Source organism: Malus sylvestris, chromosome 7 (assembly GCF_916048215.2).
Source record: "Malus sylvestris chromosome 7, drMalSylv7.2, whole genome shotgun sequence".
Lineage (NCBI taxonomy): Eukaryota > Viridiplantae > Streptophyta > Magnoliopsida > Rosales > Rosaceae > Malus > Malus sylvestris.
Window position 1 is genome coordinate 7,785,532 of NC_062266.1, and position 24,888 is coordinate 7,810,419.

A 24,888-nucleotide genomic window follows, 5' to 3' on the forward strand; every position below is an offset into this window, starting at 1 on the left:
GAAGCGTCGATTAATTCCCGACATATTAGTTATTGGGAAATTATGACCTCTAGGTTGACAAGGTCCTTTTTGTAGATATAATCTTCGGACCTCATCTCTCATATTAGCGTCATAATCTATTATTCGAGTTCTTAATCCAGGATCCGCTTGAAGATTACCCAAAACATCATCTAACTGACTTTGTCTTGAACTTGGAGTTCTTGAACTACCAACAGTATTTGAACTATCAACATTATTCGAACTACCCGAACCGGATGATGACTTTCTCTTAAAAAACCGTTCCATAATAATGCTACATATACAAAATATTCAAAATAAATACTCACAATATAAACAAACCATAAACATAATCAAAATAAATATGAATTGGATTTCAATTAAATTAAATATCTCATCTTGCATTCTACATATACAAAATAATGAAAATAAAAACTCACAATATAAACAAACCATCAATATAATCAAAATAAATATGAATTGAATTTCAATTAAATTAAATATATTCTACATATACAAAATATTCAAAATAAATACTCACAATATAAACAAACCATAAACATAATCAAAATAAATATGAATTGGATTTCAATTAAATTAAATATCTCATCTTGCATTCTACATATACAAAATAATGAAAATAAAAAATCACAATATAAACAAACCATCAATATAAACAAACCATCAATAAAAACAAACCAATAAAAACTCACAATATAAACAAACCATCAATAAAAACTCACAAAATAAATATGAATTGAATTTCAATTAATTAAATATATTCTACATATACAAAATATTCAAAATAAATACTCACAATATAAACAAAGGGAGGAGATGGAGTTGGAGCCGCCAGCAGGGGAGCAGCAAGGGAGGAGATAGAGTTGAGGGTTTGGGGGCAGCATCAACAAGGGAGGAGAGGAGTTGAGGGTTTGGGGGGATTGAGTTAGGGTTGGAGGATGAGAAAACAAAAGAAATTGGGGCTTTTGATTGTATAGAAGTCGGGTAGGAAGGCTGGGACTGGGGGGGGACACGGTGGGAATTTCTTTTTTCTTTTTTTTGTTAGGCCTGGCCCAAAACGACGCCGTTTTGGCCAGGTCATTTAAAAAAATTTCCTGGGCCAAAACGACGCCGTTTTACCCGTCTGTTTTGAAAAAAAAGAACCGCGCGCGAGCGCTGCTTCTTCTTCCTCTACTTGCCGAGTCTTCGTTCAGGCTTTTTGTCGAACAGTTGGCGTGCGAGTCCGACTCCGAAAACCCCAGCTCCAAGAGGTCGCATATGGGAGCTTCAAGGTTGTTTCCATGGTTTCCAAGGGGTCGTGCGACCCCGACGACCCCACTGTGGATCCGCCACTGCCAATGAAGGAATTGTTGATTTGGGTGAATTTTTCCATTTGGGTGAGTACATTGACAGTTGAAATTAATTTTGCAAACTGTGAAAACCATCGAAGGAATCGAATATGCGAAAATGTCCCTCACCTTTGCCCGACGAAATCTTCACTTTGCCCGATGAACTATAAACCCTAAACCCTAAATCCTAAAATATACCTTCACTCGACGAATACTTTCACTTTAATAGACAAACTTTTCCGTTGAGCAAAATTACCTCCACCGACGAACTTGCTTTCCATCGGGCAAAAGATGGTGTAATACTCGGCAATTTTGTCCCTTGGCGCGAAATCTTTTCCCGACAAAATGTGCTTTGCCCGTCAAATTTTTTCATTGCCTAAAGTCTTAAAAAAAACTCAAAACGGTGTGACGGTATTTTTTTATTTTGTCGAGTAAAGTTATTTTGCCAACAAAAAATTGTCCGTAAAGCAAACTTTCGTCGGACAAATAATAATTTCTAGTATGTAAGGCATGATCACAGACCCACAGTAAGGCACGGTCATAGCAAGACATGGTCACAGCAAGATAGCGGTATGGCAAGCAAGCACATGGCAAGGTAAACACGAAAATCCCCAAAAAAATTTAGGTCAAAAGCAGAGGCAAGGCAAAGGTAAAATAAGGCAAAGACAAGAAAAAAGCAAAACAAAAGTAAAGTTAAGGGCAAGGTAAGACAAATTAAGGCCAAAGCGATGAAAAATTCTAAATTTTCATTTTCGTGGCGAATAAATGTAACCTCATTGAACAAATTTTTTTAAATACAGGTAGTTTTGTTTTAATACAATGATATATTAACATTAAAATAGTAATAAAATAAATTAATATCATTAAATCGTTGTAATAAATGTATAATAAAAGTAACCTTACTACATATGAGTAATTATAACTCACAGGCCTCATCAATCATCATCACAAAGACGTCCTCACACGACATGCAATCGGTAGATTTGGTACGTCATAATCAAGCGCATCTGGCTCCATTCACACTCTTGAGACTTTGAGTTGGAAAACATAAATTTTGGCCTTATATAATAACTGAGATATGAAACCTCAAAGATGTTGTTGGAACTAATTACATGATATAATCGAATAAGTTATAGTAAAGAAATATTTGAAGTGTTGGTTTTTCATTCGATTTTCAAAAAGTTGTGGATAATAATGCTTATTTTTCTTCATCATCGAGAACATAATGGAGAAGTGACAAAAAGCACTGCCAACCTTCGACAGGACGACATAAATGTTTTTCGTCTTTTGAGGTGACGAGTGGCAACAAATCATTTTGTTGACTAATATTACACATTAGGAATCATCTAATCTAATAGTTCGTTAGTAAATCGAATGGGATTTGGTTCCATCTGGATCCAAATGGTAAGAATATTAAAGATTCTAATATTTTAGTCATTTATCGTACATAATACAGTTAGAAATTATTTAAATTTTATTATTTAAAATTAAACATAAATAGTAACTAACAAAAACTAATCGCACGATGTACGATTAACGATTAGAATGTGAAGACTCCTAGGATTTCCACAAAGAGGATCCTCATCCCTCCTAGGATTTCCACAAAGAGGATCCTCATCCCTCAACCATGAAAGGAAAAAGGGAGCTGCTTTAGAGTGAATTTCAATTCAGTAAATATTTTTTAATTTTGGTAACTAATTTTTAATAAAGTTTAAGTGTACCAAACAAAAAAACAACGATGCTAAATGTACTACATGTGTATACTAAATATCTGAACTTCACATTTGTATGTCGATTTGCAGTGGTCGATGGGGGCGGAGACTGGAGATGAGGTGGAACCGCCAAATTCTGCAGGCTACTACGTGCATTTGTTAACTTCAAACCACTTACAGCGTGAAAAGAGTTTTTAGTGTGAAAATGTGAGGACAAAGTCCCACATTGGTGAGGAACCAAACTATGTAAAAGTTTATAAGAGGCTAAGTTACTTCCCATATTTTTAATTGATTTTATGGTAGAACCCCAACTTTCTTCATGGTATCAGAGCAAGTTGGCTCACGTGTGAAACCCAACTGACACACGTGCTCCACGATCACTCCCTTTGTATTGTCCACGTGTTTGACTTGAAACTTCGCCACACGTAAGAGATGTGTGAGAATGTGAGGATATAGTCATACATTGATAAGAGATCAAACCATGCAAGAGGTTATAATTAGCGGTTGAGCGACTATTTGTCCTTAAATAAAAACAAAAAATAATATCATGAGGTTTTTAGGATTACGTACCTAAAACCCCCAACTTTTTTGTGTTATTCCAAATTGGTCTCAATTTTTTTAAACATTATAAACAAGTACCCAACTTATTAAATAGATCACATTCGTTAAGCCCCATTTAATTTTTCAAATATGGATTATATTCAAAACCCACTAACTGGGTATATCATGAACAATATTAATATTAGTTGCTTCAAAATCTAAATTTCAACGTAGATGATATAATATGGAATCTAATGATCAACCAGGTAATGAATTGAATTGAATTGAAAATGGACCCCAATTGAAATTACATAACGAGGACAATCTCTTAACAAAGAAAAGGATTAAGAATTTAGATAGGGTTTCAAGGAGTTTGTTTGTGCTCATGTGATTTTCTCATTTGTCGATTCTCGACTCGTAAAACTTACAGTTCTTTGGGGGAGGGGGGTGAAAATGGTGGTAGCTGCATCATGGCAATCCATACCATTTTAGCAACCTCCATGACCTTCTTCTCGATGTTGGCTGCTTGAGTTGTAGGGTTGAGTTAGTGGTTGTCCGTTGGATTTGGAGTTGATGGCATGGTGGAGTGGTGGGAACCGTTAGTTGGTGGAGGCTATGTTTATATGATTTTCTATTGATTTTGAAGACAAAATAAGCAAGTTAATTTAACATATTTTTTGAATAAAAAATCAACAGATTTTTAACTAGGGTTTAACGAATGTGACATTTTTAATAAGTTGAGTACTTGTTTGGAATGTTTAAAATTGATGAGATCAATTTGGAATGACACTAAAAAGAATGAGGTTTTACGTACTTAATCTTTATTTTATTTTATTATTATTTATCTTGAGGGTTGTTTCAAAAATTACCGTAAGGGATGCATGAGGAGTTTATTTTCAGGAGAAATATTTCAACTGTGTATGGACTACAGAGTGATACACCACATGTCATTATACAAGTGAAGGGGCACTTGAAAAATAAAATTTCCCTCTACTTATATGTATCCTGTATTCCGAGCACACTAAAATCTTTTTCTATTTTCAGCTTCCCTTCAAGTAATCCATGCAATATTTCATTCTATTAGCATCGTAAGAGGGCGAAATAGGACCGCCTATTTTTTAAACACCTCTAACAGCGATCAAATATAGTCGCCTTGAAGTTCCTCTAACGACTAGCTCGTCGTCGACTAATGTCCACCGCGCGCATCAGGTTATTAACCCATATACAATCAGGCGACAGGATCTAAACTTCGTCGTATTGGGTATTTTCCCAACAAAATTGTCTTCGTTGGCTAAAATTTTGTCGCAACCATAATTTTTTTGGGTAGTAATTTGATAATCCAATACATGTATATACACATATACATATACATATTATATACATATGACCTAAAACTTTTTCGTACATATCAAAGGTTGCGGATATGATTGTTGTGGTTTTAGACTGCCATGTATCCAATATGTTGGGCTATGGGTAGGTGTTCCCCACAAAATTAAAGTAATGATTCATAAGTAAAACGTGAGAATTGCAATCTTCATCTACAATCTAGAGTATTTAGTGGAGAATCAGAGAGAGAGAGAACAACAGCTAGCTTCCATTGATCAATGATGTTTTCTTCTTAAATCTTGTATCCTAGAGGGAACCCAACAGATTTCCACAGCCTTCCATCCAAGTATACTTTTGTTTTTTTTTTCTTTTCTATTTGAGAGTTGAAGGCAAGCCATGGAGGTCCAGAAGAGCAACACAGAGCATGTGATAGTCACCATAGACCAACCAAACCCTAAACTCAAACAGTCACCCCAAGCAGACTCTAATATTTCAATCCCACAACCCTTATCAAGTGCAAAAACCCTTAAACGCCTAAAATTCTCGAAGCCCCGGTCACGGTTTGAGGAGATTAAGTACCCTTTGCCACCACGAACAATTCTCGAATCGGAAGAACTCCAACACTTAAACCCATCCCAAGACAATAACTCGTCCACGGATGAAGATGACGATGAAGACTGGTACGAAAATGAAGAAGACGATGAAGATGGGGACGGCAAGCACGTAAAGCACCGAAAGAGAAGGAAGAGAAAGATAAACAAGCGAGCTGTAATTGAGTGGACTTTGTTTCTCATAATAATGACTTGCTTGGTATGCTCCCTAACCCTAGATGTTCTGAAAAATAAAGTGAAATGGGGTTTGGAGATATGGAAATGGTGTCTAATGGTCATGGTTTTGTTTTGTGGGCGTTTAGTCTCTGGTTGGGTTGTGGGGTTTCTTGTCTTTCTCATAGAGAGAAACTTCATGCTTAGAGAAAAGGTACTCTACTTTGTGTTTGGTTTGAGGAAGAGTTTCCAAAATTGTGCTTGGTTAGGCCTTGTTTTAGTTGCTTGGACGATCATGTTCCCTGACAAGCACAGCAAGGTCCTCAAGAAAGTCTTTCGTGCTCTTATCGCCGTGCTAATAGGAGCCACGATATGGCTGCTTAAGATTTTGTTTGTTAAAGTCTTGGCATCCTCGTTTCATGTAGCTACATTCTTTGATCGCATGAAAGAGAGTGTTTTCCACCACTATATTTTGGAAACCCTATCTGGGCCTCCACTAGACGAGGACGAAAGGGAGCTTCCACATCATCGTTTTCAGGCTTCGAAGTCGTTGCCCGCAAGGCTGAGAGACAAGTCTCATCCAGTTTCAAGGTCTTATAGGCGAGAAGGGTCGAGGAGGATTGACATGGACAAGCTTAGAAGGTTGAGCATGACGAGAAGGGCAACGGCGTGGAGCGTGAAGAGGCTTGTAAACTACGTTAAGTCTTCGGGGTTGTCCACGATTTCGAGAACCATGGATGATTTTGGAAATGCAGAGTCGGAGATTACAAGTGAATGGGAGGCCAGAAATAGTGGTCAAAGGATTTTTAAGAACGTTGCCAAGCCCGGTGCTAAGTAAGTTTTTCACTTTTCACTTTCCCTAGCTAATGTACTTTTACCTTCACTAAATAATTTGCATATTTAAAATAGCATGTGGTGGTGCATCCTCAATGAGTACTAGGTTAAGATATCATGATGCACGGCAGCCCTCTTTATTATTTTTATCACTTAATATATAATAAGTGCTTGAGACACTACTGATGGTTCATCATGCATTTGAAGTAATTATATATATACGGTCCCTTTCTTACTTTTGCTTATTTTTTCAATTTTGGACCATGAAATGAACATGCTTGATGCATAGTTATCTCCTTGATTAATTTTTTATATATGGTCCCTTCTAGCAGTTATCTCCTTGATTAATGGAATACTTTTCAAATATGAAACCCTCGAGTGTCACTTAACAGACCCATTGATAATGTTTTTATGCTTTACTATATATAAGGACATGTTTACTTACAAAAAAAATAAGAGATGAGCAGAAATGGGTATGAGATAAACAATCTTTGTATATTAACGGGATATACACACCTTCATTTTAATGGTATGCCATGCTCAGAACATATGGGACAGATCTATTTTTTGAACACATAAATAAGAATGATACATATTCTTTCAAATTCCATTTCTTACAAGTATACATGCCATAAAATTATTATGCATAGTTTTTCTATGCCTGGCCAACAAAAACAATAAATTTATTGTTTGTATACAAACAGTTTTCTTATTAGACGGTTTGAGATGTTGAATTGTCTTTTATAATTTGATTTCAAATTCTTTTCAGTGTTGAATGTTGATTAGACATAATATGTTCTATTTTGTGATATTATATTGGCGCCCTCAGAACACAGTCTATATACCAAACTAAAATCTTACCAAGACTCAAAAAGTGTCTCATCTTTTAAGTTTTTTTTTAGCCTATAAAAGTATGCATTAACTAGACTTGGTTTATGAGTACACTTGTTATATAATGATGATACAAAGAAATCTTAGAGCCTTCTAATTGAGAGCTTCTTACTTTTTTAATCAGTAAGTGTAGTGTGTTTGATTAAAATTTTTGCCCTTTTAATTTGTAGCCATAGCACAATTACTTCAATATACAGAAATAAAGGGATTTTGCTTGCAATATATTAGTTGTAGTGTTGTACATATAAGAAGGGCACTCACTATATTCATAATTCGGCATTTTAGCCAAAATGATTGTTTTAAAATTGGTATAACTCTTCATTTTGGTTCCTATGATTTAAAATCGATATAAGTAGTTCCTGAGATTGTCTATTATCAATCATTTTGATCATTCTGTGAACAATCTTTGGTAAATTAAGGGTGTTTTTGTCAAAATAACTCATTCACTTACACTGGTGTTTGTTTAATATAACATAAATGTTTCACAAAAGCACAAAAATGATTGACGATAGACAATTTCAATGATAATTTCTATTAATTTTAAATCTAAAAAACCAAAATTAAAAGTTATACCAATTTTAAAAACTATTTTTAGTAAAAACCTTTAACAATTCACGACTACCAAATGTCAATAGTGGTCATGGCATCTACCCTTATCATCTATTATCAATCATTTTGATCATTCTGTGAACAATCTTTGGTAAATTAAGGGTGTTTTTGTCAAAATAACTCATTCACTTACACTGGTGTTTGTTTAATATAACATAAATGTTTCACAAAAGCACAAAAATGATTGACGATAGACAATTTCAATGATAATTTCTATTAATTTTAAATCTAAAAAACCAAAATTAAAAGTTATACCAATTTTAAAAACTATTTTTAGTAAAAACCTTTAACAATTCACGACTACCAAATGTCAATAGTGGTCATGGCATCTACCCTTATCATTCTACGTACGTCCTTGAGCACAATAGCGATTTGTGAGTATAAATGGCACACAGCTGGCACACGTGGTCGTACGAGTTGCGTGGTGCACTGAAAGATGCACTACTTTTCTGTAAAACTGTAGCCTTATTTATTTATTGAATAATATTATTAAAAAATAAATATTTAAATAAATATTTAATAATAATTCAATCATCATAATTCATATTATTTGGTTTATAAAATTTAGTTTAGAAATTTAATTAAGTTGCATATTAGAACTCGTTAAAGGCCGATTCACATTATTATGCTGGATAAAAGATTTTTTTTTTTAAAAAACGATATTATCTACGCTAAAGGGGAGGGAGTGTGCTTAACTTCACAATGAGTTAGTAATAATATGGTTCAAACTTGCCTTTAGCGATAATCGAACCTAAGACCTCTTACTTACAAATGAAGGGAAATACCTGTACTAAATGACAGATAAAATAAATTAGATGTGTCTATTTATCTATCTCTTTGACTCTTCTTCCTAACATTATTCTTATTTATTTATTTATTTATTTAGTTTTTGTTAAATTTAAGCATGCTCAACGACGTACGTTGAGAAACCATACTAATATAGTATCGAGTTTGATGGTGTCTTAAAATAGTGAGGTATGGAACTCGAAACATGCCAAAAATCTGAATAATCTAAATTAACTAAGTTACAAGTCCTTACAATAGTCTTTTTGGCTTGACTGTTTTCAATTGTTATTATATCTACATGCTGAGCAATGAGCATGCATGAACTCATTGATATCATAATTTAGCTAACATTTTGGTTTTAATTAGATATTTTTTTATTATGTAGCCTTTCGATAATTGAGACCGACCAGGCCTCGATGAATACCATTCTCAAAGTTTTAATTTTTTTCTGGCGTCCTTATACAGATACATAGAAGAGGAAGATTTACTACGGTTCTTGAAGAGTGATGAAACTCACACCATATTTCCTCTCTTTGAAGGAGCAATTGAAACTGGGAAAATAACGAAGTCTTCCTTCAGAAATTGGGTGGTGAGTTTCAATATAATTTACAAATAGCAATTTCCTCGGTCAATATATAATGTTGTCGCCAGAAACTAAAGGAAAGAAACAACAAACATGGTACTAAATGAAATCAAAACAGCACACATTGAACTATATAGACGTACAAAGCTAATTAAATTGCAGTGTCTCTCCGTAACAAGATCAGTTTGTCTGTCTAAATAGCATTACTCGTTTTCTGATAATAATTTTAAATTGTTTGACTGGTTTTATAGGTGTATGCCTATATTGAGCGTAAAGCATTGGCTCACTCCTTGAATGATACCAAGACTGCTGTCCAACAACTTCACAAGTTGGCGAGTGCGGTCGTAACTGTAATTATAACCGTGGTGACCCTTTTGGTGATGGGTCTGGCCACAACTAAGGTGATCTTTGTTGTTACGTCTCAACTGCTGCTTGTGGGATTCATGTTCCAGAACATGTGCAAAACTATGTTCGAGTCCATCATCTTTGTGTTTGTGATGCACCCCTTCGATGTTGGTGATCGATGTGTGGTGGATGGCGTGCAGGTCAGACATATTTATATATTTTATTTTTTGGAATACCTTCTTTAGGAAATTATATTAACAACCCATTGTACAAACCTTTTTTCTTCATTCATCTCTTAGAAAAAAAACAAAATCGATTATCTTGCGGTCCCAATTTATAGGTACGTACATAGAGAAGGTTTTGAGGAGTAATTTTTTGTAAGGGTAATACTAGGGAGGTCAAATTTTTAAAGGAAAATTAACAAAAAGTCTAAAAAAAAATTAGTTTTAATGAAAAATGATAAATAAATGTGTAGTGAATAGTACCTAAAAAAGGTAAAAATAAATGTATAGTGAATACTACCAAATTTGCAAATTAAATGATGTGTCATCAATAAGAAATAAACATATTAATCAGCATTTAAGTAATAACTCAATCATCAACATCCACATCATTTGGTTTACAAAATTTAGGCTAACTGAAAAATTTGGCCGAAAAAGATGGAAACTTGTGGTGACCGAGGACTTTCTAGAGTGTAAATATAATATTGTGAATATGATATTAACTTACAAAGAGAAAAGGTGTTCTGAGTAGGGGATGGAAAGGAATACATATTTTCTAAGGTGTAAATAAAATAGAAAATACAATTTTATAAAATAAATAATAATCTGAAGAAAGAATGAAAATTTAGAGCACCATAAATAAATGAGGCTCAAAATTGAGCAAAAATTAGGATGATCTGTTGTCACAAGTCTTATAGGTGGTTTGGGAGTGAGGTGCTTAAAAAAAAACACCCATGAAAAAAAACTGTGAGAGTTTTAGGTGTTTGGTAAATTGAAAAAAAATGGCTTATTTTGAAAGTTGTTGTGAGAATAAGCTGAAATCAAAGAAAAAAGTTGAAGCTGCTATTTGCAGCTTTGGAAAACTGGCTTTTTTCAAAGCACACGGAACTACAGTGCTCCTTTAATGAAAAGACCCACTATTAGACTGCTTTTTTTTTTTTCCAAAAGCACTTTTACAAAAAAATTTACCAAACACTATGCTAATTTATTTCACAGTCACTTATTCTCACAATAGCTTTTTTTCAAATCACAGCAATACCAAACTAGCCCTTAATGTTGGAGATGAAAAAAGTATTGTACGTCAAATTATTTAGGGTAATGTTTAGGTGAGGTATTTTCAAATTTCAATGCATTTATGCCAAAAAAAAAATGGCCACAAAAAGATAGATGTCAAAAATTAGAAAATGCACTACATGATTACAAAGATATGTAAAAGAGAATTATAAATGACTCATTCATTTCAAAATCTCTCACACATGCCTCTTGATCAGCTCATGTAATGCCCTTCTAAGCCCTCCTATTTAACTTTTTATGATGTATTTCTCCATCGTTATGCCTTAGTTGAATTCATTAGAACCTTAGTGAAGAAAATAAAGTAACCCTATCAATACTAAACATTGCATAAGCATGGTTTTGGAATTGGCCTTGTTATTTCCTCTAGGATGATCTAAATTTAACGTTGAGTACTTATTTTTATGCAGATGATTGTAGAAGAGATGAACATTTTATCAACCGTTTTCTTAAGATACGACAATGAGAAAATATACTACCCAAATTCTGTGCTTCTTACAAAGCCCATTAGTAATTTCAGAAGGAGTCCAGATATGGCCGACACTGTTGATTTCACAATTGATGTCTCTACTCCAGTTGATGATGTTTCTGCACTCAAGAAGTCCATACAATCGTAAGCAACCCATCTCATCTACCTTGCATATTTATATTTCCATTTTTACAAGGTTACATGATCGAAATTATTAAGGTAATATATATATATATATATATATATATATATATATATATATATTTCACCCTGATTATAAAAGCTATATCTTGTGATACCATATTTCTATTTACGTGTATAATTGGGTGCTAATTAAGTCATAGGTCACCAATTTATTAGGTCGATATATATGGACTATAATATATGTACATGCTTGGTACGTAGTCCTTAATTGGTTAATCCTAGTAAAGTTGGAAGCGAATTTTCCAAGGAAATATGATTTTTTTTTTTTTTTTTTTGTGAGAACACCATATGTTTAAGTTTAATATATCGTTACCGTTGCATTATATGTATGTCACATGCTAAACCTTTTTCTGAAACTAAGGATAGATTAGTTGCAGTAAACAACAGTTATATAATAAGAATAGATTAGTAATTTTACACATTCAAATAATAGAAAGAAAAACAAAATCAACTCTTTTATATTCCATAATTTTCTCTCACATGCAACATGTAAAATTGTTAGTTTTTTACTATGAAAAGTCACAGGAAAACACTTTAAACTACAACATCATTACATATTCAAACATATGTTGAGGAATTAATTTTTGGTTACAAATGTTGCGTGGAATTTGTGCAGATACCTTGAGAGCAAGCCGAAGTATTGGAACCAAAAACACTCAATCCTAGTGAAGGAGATAGAGAATGTGGACAAGATGAAAATGACGCTATGTGTTCAACACACCATGAACCATCAAAATTATGGGGAAAAGAGTGCTCGAAGATCAGAGCTTGTGTTCGAGTTAAAGAAAATTTTCCAAAATCTTGGCATAAAGTACCATCTTCTTCCTCAAGAAGTAAACATGCCGCAATTCAACACAATCAACGGGAGGTTAACCATGGCTTCTTAATCACTACCATTTTCCATCAGGGCCATGGAAATTTACCTGCACTTCACTATGTTAGACATGTTTGTCCTTTGTATGCCTAACTTTAATGAATCATACATTGGAGATGCAACTAATGGGGTTTTCAAGCACTCGGAATTTTACTAAAAATTATTTGCAATTCTGACTTTTGTTTTTGCAACCCTCCTCCTATATACTTCTTTCATTTACAATCTTCCTCTTATTGGTCAGTATTCAACAAATTCAAACCTATTTTTTCCTGTTCCAAATTAGAACTTTCAGTTACATAGCACCATTAACTCTAACATTTGTATTATACTTATATGACATAAAATTAATAAACATTTGATATTCTCTTCTCACAACGATCCGTCGGTCCCTCAATTCATATATCATACCAAAATTCAAATTAATTTAACAACAACAAGATTTGTAAAATCTATCTTATTCTCTATTTTGTGTGAAAGTTGATACAAATCATGTTTCATTTGTTTGTTGTTAATTACTATGGAACTATTTAATTATAAAGAAAAGTCATTTTTTTGTAAGGAAAACTAACGAAAAGTCCAAAAAAACTTTTCTTTTAACGAAAAGCCTTTTTTAAAGATATAATCAAGGTATTAAATATCAATAATATCGGAAATATCGGTAGTCCGAAAACACGGAAACATCGATGAAAATATCAGGATAATATCGATATCAATAAAAATAATATGGAAACCACGGAAATTGTAAGAAAAATTTGGAAATTTTTATTGAAACTTTGCAGGATGGTTATTTAGTCAATTATCTATTAGTTTATCACAAAAAATTGGAAGGAAATGCATTGCATGATGGATTTACCATTATCAAGTTGATTATATAGCGAGCTGGCAAACATTGTGAGTGTAGAAAATATGTAGTAATTAATGAAAGAAGTTTAAACACACCATAATAATTTATATATAATGAATTAGTACAATATTTTACACTTTATACATTGCATGGTAAGATACATGAGTGACTTAGTACCACATAGAGTTCCTATGAGGTTCAAAATTTTCACTATCTTCATCATCTCTATGTGTAGAGTGAGTGTATTATGAAGAGTAGTTATCAAATGATAAATCCCCAAAATAGTTTTGCATGTAATTGTTAACATGCCACCCATATGGATCCGAGATTGGTTGACCTTGTCCATAAGCAAAATCATTTGAGATTGAGTCTCGGATTGTTTCCATGAGTCACTCGATTCCATCCCAACAGGAATCGCATATGAAGGGTAGGGAAATGGTTGGTTATGAGTATTGTTTGTACCATACTTGACCAATCCCGAAACTACTGAGCACCGGTCAACGTTATATCGTCAAGGACCCAGAAGAGCTTCCCTTCAACCAGGAGGCCAATCACAATGCGACACGTGTCGACATCAGAAGCCAATCACAGTTCGACATGTGTCAACATCAGAAGCCAATCACAACACGACACATGTCAATTTTAGAACAAAACTAGAAACTCTCTTCTATAAATAGGGATCATTCTCCCACAATAATCTTTAATGTCATTTTGTACTAAACTATTCACTAGAACTCACAAAATGAGAGCTTGAACCTATGTATTTGTGTAAACCCTTCACAATTAATGAGAACTCCTCTACTCCGTGAACGTAGCCGATCTGGGTGAACCACGTACATCTTGTGTTTGCTTCCCTGTCCCTATTCATTTACGTACTTATCTTCACTAGTGATCGAAGCAACCAAGCGAAGGTCACAAACCTGACACTTTCTGTTGTACCAAAGTCCTCGCTGATTTTGTGCATCAACATTTGGCGCCGTCTGTGGGAAACGAACCCACGACCACGTGGTCTAACAACTTTTATAACAAATATATATGAAGAAGGAGTTTTGGGCTACCACTTAGAAAGGAAATGCCTCATTCGTCAACTCCCTCGACCAGAGACTTGGGGGACTCCTACCATATGCTACTGCACCTTGATACTCGGAAGTCTCACGACCACTTAGTGACTTGGATTTTTCAAGTCTCCAAACGAGAAGTTTTCCTCACTCGGGAAATTAAGGGAGCACTACCTCAACCTACATGCTTCACTCACAAAGTTTTAACATACAAGCTTCAACAAAAGAAAAAATTCAAAGAACTTAGTGAAGAAGGCCTTGGTGTATTTAACACAATACGTTGAAATGAAGCAAATCTTGTTTATTGATATTTCTGATAAGTTACAAATATGTACATATACATGAATCAAAATAAACAAACAAGAGGGAGCCTTCACAAAGGTTGCTCAGGGGAAGTCTCAGCAGTCGGTAGAGCCCCAGAAAGAGAAAGCACTGGAGGGTGGTTATCCGGAGCCTCAGTACTGGACAGAACCCCAGAAGGAGGAGGCATCGGAGGTTGATCATTTGGAGCTTCATTACGCGGTACAGCCCCAGAAGACGCCGACAATAAATGCCTTTGGAACAAACCGACAAACCGCTGATGATCAAGTAAAACCTGACCATCAGATTCCTTCATCTGGTCAAGCTTCCTCTTCATGTTTGTAGCATAGTCATGTGCGAGCCGGTGCAACTGTTTATTCTCATGCTTGAGCCCTCTAATCTCCTGTTTGAGACTCATCACTTCAGCAGCCAATGATTCAACTTGGCGGGTTCTAGCAAATAGGCGTTGGGCCATATTAGACACAGAACCTGCACACTGAACACTAAGAGCCAGAGAATCCTTAACAGCCAACTCATCAGACCGTTTGGAAAGTAGTCTGTTATCTTTGGGAGTGAGAAGGTTCCTGGCCACCACCGCAGCAGTCATATCATTCTTCATCACAGAATCTCCAACGGTAAGAGGACCAGTAGGGGATATGAAGGATGGGCGCCATATGTTGTCTGGAGAAGGCGTGGCTGTCTCTTCTCCAAGGTTCAAGTCAAACGACGGTCGGAGGGGCCAAACATTTTCAAAGGTGTTTAAGAGGTAAGAGGTCAGACAAATCAAGATCTTAGAAGTGCAAGAAGGGAGCTTCTACTGGTGGAGATTCAAGTGTGCTGTGGCACTTAATGCCAACCTCTATAAAAATCTACACTTGACGGAGCTTCAGGAATCAAAGAGGCGTTTGCTTTCTTGGAAGCTGAGCTGCTCAGAGACCACGAGGGCCGATCTCAGAAATCGAAGAAGCACCTGCTTTTTCAGCCTCGTCAGCACCTGTCACATGCACACTCAGCTTTGCGGAAATTACGGGCAATCTGTCGAAGATTTCTGATGAAGTAGAAAGCACGTGAATCTTACTGTTCAATCACCATTTTCCACACGCACCATCAACTCCTCGGGTACCACTTATAACTTTGCCAAAGATCTCTGACAAAGTTTAGGCACGAGAATTTTGAAGTTCCAGCTACCCTACTATTACCCACAAGGGTAAACGAACAGCACCACTGCTTGACAACTGGAAAGTCCCTATGTGTGTCGACCTCCGTGTTCCGTGGCAAGACAGGCTAGCAAGAACGTCCAACCTTTACTCACATTCGAGAAAAGACTCTCAACATAATTACTTTCTCAAAAACCGAAGCGGCACCGATTTTCGAATCTCGAGAGCCAGATCCCTGACGGGATTGCTTGTTCGAAAACCGAAGAGGTACAGCTCTCAGAACTTCGAGAGCCAGATTTCCTTAGATAAAGCTTGTCTGTAATCTTCACACGCAACATCAGCTTTCCAGATACCACATACCACTTTTTCAAAATGCTCTGACAAAGTTAAAACACGTGAAGCTGGCAGCTCCCACTACATTGCTGTAACCAAGAAGGGTAAATGAATAGCATTACTACTTGTTATTGGGAAATCCCTATATACATCGACCTCCCTTCTCAACGGACAGGTAAACCTGCAAAAATGCTCAACCCTTTCTCGCATTCGAGAATGCACCCTCAACATAACCTCTCGAAATACTCAGCTTTATTTCCCCCCGATAATACCTCAGCAAATAAGCCACACCAAGAACAAGAGTATCTCATATCATCAGGGTCGAAAGCAAGAGTATCCCATATCATGCTTTCTCCCTGTCCTTGTCTTCGTCCTTGTCCACACCTGCAGGACAAAGAGAAAGAGAGCAGTAAGTCGGAACCTGAAATCAAACCTCCAATCTGGAACTAACTGCCTGAGACCTTTGCCTGGTTGCTTACTTAGCATTGCTCTCGAGAACTCATCCTCAACTACTGTCAAGGTCATGAATTCCACCGGCACATACCTCATGACAGTTGATCAGATATTGGCTCTTTACACTGAAGCTGCCAAGCATGGATGAGTCACTATGAAGGAATGTTCTGAAGGACCATTTAAATGCAAAGGTTGCACACCACTTCTACCATGCAAAAGATTGAAGCAGAAGGTTCAACGGTGAGCTGAAACTGATCACTACAGCACGACACCTTTCCATACCACATTCATTATTCCGTCAACAGCAAAAGTATCCTATATCATCAAGGTCGAACGTACTCTAGATTTGATGGACTTGTTTTGACCCTCAAATTCTTGAGTCGGCCTTTTACTCTGAAGGGAACCAGAAAACCCTCCAGCACAGTTCAAGAATAAGCATGTGGAAAGTTACTTCTTCAAAAGCAAAAGTATCTCATATCATCTCTTCTCCATTTGCTTCTCCTTATCCTGGCAGCTGAATGAGAGACAAGGAGAAGGAGAACAATCAACCGGAAGCCGAAGTCAAACCTCCGATCCTGGGTTGCTTGCTTGGAAATTTGACTGCTTACCTTGTCTGTCACCTCTTTCGGCAGATCTCCTAGCTCGGCGACTTGGGGGACTCCTACTATAGGGTTTGTATCGCACTTGACCAAGCCCGAAACTACAAGTAAGCTTCAAGTGAAATTGATACATTACCTTGTGTCGGCCTTTTACTCTGAAGGGAACCAGAAAACCCTCCAGCACAGTTCAAGAATAAGCATGTGGAAAGTTACTTCTTCAAAAGCAAAAGTATCTCATATCATCTCTTCTCCATTTGCTTCTCCTTATCCTGGCAGCTGAATGAGAGACAAGGAGAAAGAGAACAATCAACCGGAAGCCGAAGTCAAACCTCCGATCCTGGGTTGCTTGCTTGGAAGTTTGACTGCTTACCTTGTCTGTCACCTCTTTCGGCAGATCTCCTAGCTCGACGACTTGGGGGACTCCTACTATAGGGTTTGTATCGCACTTGACCAAGCCCGAAACTACAAGTAAGCTTCAAGTGAAATTGATACATTACCTTGTGCATCTTCATCGGTTAAAGATACCACCCATGGATGGAGGAAAAGTACTTCCAGAGAAGATGCCACATCTACATATGAGACAGATAAGGCACGTGAAAATGATACCACACTTCAGTACTTAGAAGTTTCGTGATTACTCAATGGCTTGGATATTGCAAGTCCCCAACCGATGAGCTTCCCTCACTCAGGAACTTAGGGGAGCACTGTTTGTACCATACTTGACCAATCCTGAAACTACTGAGCACCGGTCAACGTTATACCGTCAAGGACCCAGAAGAGCTTCCCTTCAACCAGGAGGCCAATCATAATGCGACACGTGTCGACATCAGAAGCCAATCACAGCTCGACACGTGTCAACATCAGAAGCCAATCACAACACGACACGTGTCAATGTTAGAACAAAACTAGAAACTCTCTTCTATAAATAGGGATCATTCTCCCACAATAATCTCTAATGTCATTTTGTACTAAACTATTCACTAGAACTCACAAAATGAGAGCTTGAACCTATGTATTTGTGTAAACCCTTCACAATTAATGAGAACTCCTCTACTTCATGGACGTAGCCGATCTGGGTGAACCACGTACATCTTGTGTTTGCTTCCCTGTCCCTATTCATTTACGTACTTATCTTCACTAGTGATCGAAGCAACCAAGCGAAGGTCACAAACCTGACATTTTCTGTTGTACCAAAGTCCTCGCTGATTTTGTGCATCAACAAGTATAACCATAGTTACTACTTCCCAATCAAACAGAGTCCGAAGTTATAGATAACGAGTCATCTTCTTGACTTGACAAAATCCCATTGCCTCTTTCTCTACGAGTATAGTCCTTCCCTATGGCACCAATTCCTGGTCGTGCCCGCCTACTGCCATGGTCCTCATCCTGTGTTGCATGTGTGAAGTTTGCCTCACCAGTGAAGGGGCTTATAAATCCGGGAGGTGGTTCAACATAGTTTCCATATCCACCATCACTACCTCCAGCTCCACTATATCCTTCATCATTCCTATCTCCGGTGTTAGGTGAGTCTCCTCCTGATCTTGTGCTAGAGCTATCATTAGTATCAGCACGATGTTGTGGTTGTTTAGGATTGGAAGAAGGTGGAATTCCAGTGTTTCTTGGTCTTGGGCGCAAAAGTTCTTCCAAAGAGTCAGCGCTGCTAGATCCAACCTCCTCCGCTAATACTCTTTCTACATTTATCCCTTCATTACATGCTTCTTCAGCAACTCTGGGAGCTGGGTTGCCTTCATCATCATCTAAATGAAGAGGTCTAATCCATTGATAAAGTTGGTTACCCTTTGTATCATCATCTTCAGCAACAATATCAAACACATCTAGTGGGTCACCACGGTCGACATGATCTATTTCTGCTTCCTTATCTCGAATTTGAAGCTTCATGTTGTAGTAGCAATAAACTAATTTTTCCAACCTACTATAAGCCAACCTATTTCTTTGCTTTGTGTGTATGAGTGCAAATGTGCTCCAATTTCTTTCACAAGTAGATGAGGAAGCTGTTTGTGATAATACTTTGATTGCTAACTTTCTCACAGTTGGTGCATCGGTCCCATACATGATCCACCGTTCAGCTACAATGAAAAACAATGTTGATAAGCCTAATAACTCCAACAAATTCTATTATAAACTTATCGTGAAATATGTTTACACTCACTAAGAGACATTTTTGTTCGAGCAGCAACTGATGTTGGTTCTCCAAAAGTTATTCTTGCATCTTTAAACCATGTTAGCTGAATTCAATAAATCGTGTTAGTTTAATCCACAAAGTAATTATTATAATTTAAGTAATTGTGTACCTCATTTCCAAATTGGCCAACTGTTGGTGATGCAGGGTCTAATTTAGAGTATACATTATGTACAGCACGTATAAGGGTACCATCATCTCCAACATCGGGTCTGTATTGGTATCGAGGATTCAAATAATATGCTGTTCAAAGAAATACATACTCTAATAAGAGAATTAATACTTATGCAACTAAAGAAATGAATTGCAAATTATGACTTAATTTATACCTGCTGCATGCAAATCGTGATATAATGTTTTATACCATCGGTCTTCAATTATCTTTATGACCCACCTTGCACCATGTTTTCTTTCCAATTCATCCTTCACTACACGCATCAACTCATATATTGCCCCTATAGTAGGATACACTTCTGTGTCAATGATCCGTAAAACTTTGTAAAGAGGTTCAAACACTTGGCACACATGTTCTGATTGAGTCCAAAAAGCATGATCAAGCACTATACTTTTCACCATACGACTTGCATTTGAGCGGCTGAAATTGTGGTTGGCCTAATCGTCACTAGTGAATAGTTGCTTCAACCCTGCTTTCTTCTTAAGTAGACTGTCTAATGTAATATAGTTGGTGGCGAATCGAGTGGTAGCTGGACGAATAATTTCTCCTTTGCAAAATTCACGCATCTTTGCCAACAACCAACCGTGATTGTAAATATAATTTGTGATCGTTCTAACTCTTTTTACCATAGTACCAACATTCTCTCTCTTCCCCATTGCCTCAAACATGAGATCAATACAATGTGCTGCACATGATGTCCAAAACACATTATGATGCTTCATTAACTTTTTTACAACTTTGACAAATGCAGAACTGTTGTCGGTCATGACTTGGACAACATTACTCCCACCTCCATGATTACATCCCTCAATAATTTGTAAATACACTTGTAGTTCTTTATATGGTCTGAAGCATCAACAGACTTCAAAAAAATTGTCTTTCCCTTGGAGTATACCATGAAGTTTGTGACAGACAATCTAGTCGGGCCGGTCCATCCATCACACATGATTGTGCAACCATTAGTTTTCCACTTTGACCTCAACTTGTTAACATATTCGCCAATGTCTTTATACTCCATATCCAAATATTTGTTTCTTATCTCATAGGGAGTGGGAGGTTGTACTCCAACACCGGCCTGTTGACATCCCACTACCATATTTTTGAAATGATGTGATGATGCTTTCTCAGCAGGGACATTTTCATAGATAAAGAACTTGCTAATTAGACACCTCATTCCCTCATTCACATTACCTCCAGTGAAATAACTCCAAACACTCTTTTGACGTGCTTTGGATGACTTATATAAACTTAGGGCTATTGGTGGTATTGGTTGTGATTCTCTAAGACTGCCTCCCTGTCTCATTTGTGCACCACCACTTGTCCCGGAACCTTGTGCTCTATTAGGAATTTTATGAAAGTGTTCTCTTTCCCATGTTGACTATTTGGAGGCACGTAATGCTTGTTTCAAACTGCGTTGTTCTTCAGGTCCTATATCATCATCACATTTGTCCTCATCGTCATCATCATCACTGTCAACCGCTTGGCCATAGACTTCTCCCCGTAGCCCAGCTCAAATATTTTCTATTCCATGTGTTATCTTTTCCTTTTGCTGTTTTTTATTTTTTAATAATGTGCTGATGAATGCCTTCACTTCTAGGGGGACATTATCGCATCGTTGGACATTTTTTGCTGGATCTAATCCACTAAGATGGTACTTAAATACAATTTATTAAATGTTGAACTAGTTGATTTTATCGTTAAAAGATTAAAAAAACCATCAATTTTTATTTTTTATTTTATATATATGTGGAAGATTTTCATATGTTTATGGGCTTTTGCCTATGGACTTCCCTCCCCGGTGTCATTTCGTAATAGAACATCTTCTGTTATGTCATTTTATTTTACTTTTTGCTCAAAATGTGTGTAAATATATTTGGCTTATCCTATCTTCTTGGTGACAAGGTAATTATGGTTTCTGTAGTAAAAAAATTAAGATTTAAACATTCGTGTTGTAATTCGTTAGTAAATTTGATCCAAAAGTATTTTTTCTATTAAATATAGAAGAAATGTACTTTGACGTGTGCACATTCTTCTTTCTTGTCTCTTTGCTCTCTCTCTCTCTGTCTCTCTCTCTCTATAATTTTGTATTTTCATTTTCTTTCCATTTTAGGATGCTGTATTTTGTATTATAGAGAAATACCTCAAGAAAGCCGAACATAAATCAGCACAGCTCTTCGCACATGGTTGTTCATCCAAATTTCTACCGCACCATAATCAGTTGCCTTATCTAACACCAAGTCACCTTCTTGCTAGTAACAATTAAAATCAACACGTTAGCGCACCACATTTATTCCATAACATGTACATTCTTCAATATAACAGGTCTGCACAAACAAATTAATCAAAAATATGTAAAGAGATTGAATTGATTAATTACTTTATTAACTTGGAAGAAGGCTTCTTGTTAGCCAATGAAACTCTTTAAACAACTCCAAAAGCACTTTCACCCAACTTTTTTCCTCAAAACAAAATCATCCTGCAAACCCACAAATGTCAACACAAAACCCGCTTCAGATTTTCAATAAAAATCTATAACTTTAAACAAAAATCAACCAAAGGTTTCACCTTTTTTTAAGTGGGTAGGAAGAGCTTCTGAATAAATAGTATGATCCAATCAACTCTAATTTGCAGAAGCAATGGCAATGGAAGACGAGGACAGAAGGTAGAAGCATAGCTCCAATTTATTTTTTTGTAATAATTTCTTTTGTAAAATATATTTGTTGCTTACATCCAAGAGCATGAGCTCATATATAATTGATCGCTCAACTAATACTTATTATTTAATCTACTAATACATTACTAATTGTGATCAAGATAATCACAGATTCATATCATTAGCTGCTTCTGTTGTCTGACCAAGCCTCTGCACCAAAGCCTAAACTCCAACAACATTCCTTTGCTTATAAATTCTTCGGTCCAACACTGCTTGTAGGGTGACTTCCTACACTAGACCTTCCTCTGTGATCACTAGCAGGGTGGTGGAAGGAGCAAATTACGGAATCCATGTACTGGTCCAGTTGACGCAATCTATGTGCTTGCTGATATGCAAGATATGCAAAATACAGCATCCCGAAATAGAAGAAAGTGAACAAATTACAGAGAGAGCAAAGAGAGAGGAAGAAGAAAATGCACACGTGAAAGTACATTTATACCTCTGCATTTAACATGCATTTGACTAACAACCACTTTTGACTAAATTTGATATAAGACTACACCACGAGGGTTTAAATCTTAATTTTTTTTTTACCACGAGCCCATCTTTCGATTAACTTATCTCCACGAGAATCGTTTATCCTATTAGGCCAACAAATTTTTATATTACATTCAACATCACTCATTAGTTGTGGCAAATCAAAACTTGGAATTACTGTATGCTTGACTTCTTGATTCAACTCAGCGCCGGAAAACAGTTTTATTTGTGCTTCCTTATTTTTTTTCATTGGTAAACTTATTTTTACTTTCATATAAAATATTTTATATGGGTAAATTACATAGTAGCCCCTCAGGTTTGAGATTTATTACAACCCCATACAATATCTTCAAAACATTTCACTTTCATACATCACGTATTATTTTATTTCAAAATAATATATCCGTTACATTTTCCATCCATTGATCCGTTAAGCGCTGACGTGATTGCCACATTTGTGCCACATGTCAACCAAATGTGTGCCACGTGGCAAATTTTATTTATTTATTTTTTTAAACTTGAATTTTCTAAATTTAAAAAGAAAAAAAAAACCAAAACCCATCCCATCTCCCCGTAAACCCTTCTTCCCCCACCACCACAAACCAAACCCAGATCCCTTAAAAAAAAAAAAAAAAAAAAAAAAAGAAACCCATCCCATCTCCTAGTAACCCTTCCCCCCTCCCCCCATCCCATCTCCCCGTAACCCTCCCCCCTGGGACCCAACTCACCCACAACCTGACCCCCACCCCATTTATCCCTTCTTTCATCTGTAACCCTACCCACCCTTTTCTACTCTCTACAACTCGCTTGCACTCACCTTTCTCTCCCATCCCAACCCTGCTCGTCGGCGAGTCGGTTAACTTCGACAACGAGGTATGTATTTAATTTTGTCCTTCAAATTTTGAATTTTTTCGATGCTTGGTTGGTGGTGGAGTTAGGTTTGCTAAAGGTGGGTGGGGTTGCAGATGAGAGAAAGGAGAAAGGGGGTGGGGGTGAAGAAGAGAAAGGGATCGTGGAAGGTGGGGGTGGAGTGGAGGTTTGCTGGGTTTTTTGATGGAAGGAGAGGTGAAGAGAGTGGAGGAGAGGGAGGTGGGTCGGGGGGGGGGGGTAAGATTTATGGGTTTGTTTGCGGGGGTGGGGGGTTGCGGGAGGTGGTTTTTAGTTTTGTTTTTTTTTTCTTTTTTGAAGAAGAAGATTCAGGTGGGTTTTTTTTTTTAATAAATTTTGTTTTTAATAAATTTTTTTTTTGGCTGAAAAATGTAATGATGTATTATATTGAAATAAAATAGTACGTGATGTATGAAAGTGAAATGTTTTAAAGATGTTATATGGGGTTGTAATAGACCTCAAACCTGAGGGCCTACTATGTAATTTAGGGTTGCGGGGGTGGGGGGTTGTGGGAGGTGGTTTTTAGTTTTATTTATTTATTTATTTTTAAGAAGATTCAGGTGGTTTTTTTTTTAATTAAAAAATTATTTTTTTTGCCACGTGATGTGCCATATTGGCAGCCACGTCAACACTTAACGGATCAATCGATGAAAAATGTAACGGATGTATTATATTGAAATAAAATAGTATGTGAGGTATAAAAGTGAAATGTTTTAAAGATGTTGTATGAGATTGTAATAGACCTCAAACATGAGGGGCTATTATGTAATTTACCTTATTTATATTGATATGTAATAGAAAATAATGAGAATGATAATGACAAAATAAAGGGTAAAGTGAATAGTACCATGATTGACTTTTTAGTGTAAAAATATGATTTTTCGTTAAAGTGAACAATACCGGAAACTTTTCGTTAAAGTTCTATTTTTTGAATGATACGTAGCACTTATTCATACAAAAAATTAATAGATGAAATTAAAAAAAATAATGGTTATGCAAGTTATTATATCTAATACTTAAAACACCCGTAACATAAAATTATTCTTTAGTATCGAAGCACAATAATTGTTAGTAATTAGATATCAAATTCGTGTAATACCTCCAACTTAAAAATAC

The 24,888-nt window shown here is 36.2% G+C and overlaps 1 protein-coding gene across 1 annotated transcript; it reads left to right on the forward strand.

Moving 5' to 3' along the window:
* The first annotated feature begins 5,164 nt into the window (after positions 1-5,164).
* Positions 5,165-12,751, forward strand: LOC126628057 (mechanosensitive ion channel protein 10-like). The gene is made up of 5 exons (XM_050297644.1): positions 5,165-6,522; positions 9,274-9,397; positions 9,643-9,936; positions 11,439-11,641; positions 12,318-12,751. Exons 1-5 carry the CDS (start codon positions 5,321-5,323, stop codon positions 12,586-12,588), a joined length of 2,094 nt encoding a protein of 697 aa, XP_050153601.1. The 5' UTR covers positions 5,165-5,320; the 3' UTR covers positions 12,589-12,751.
* Positions 12,752-24,888: the final 12,137 nt, after the last annotated feature.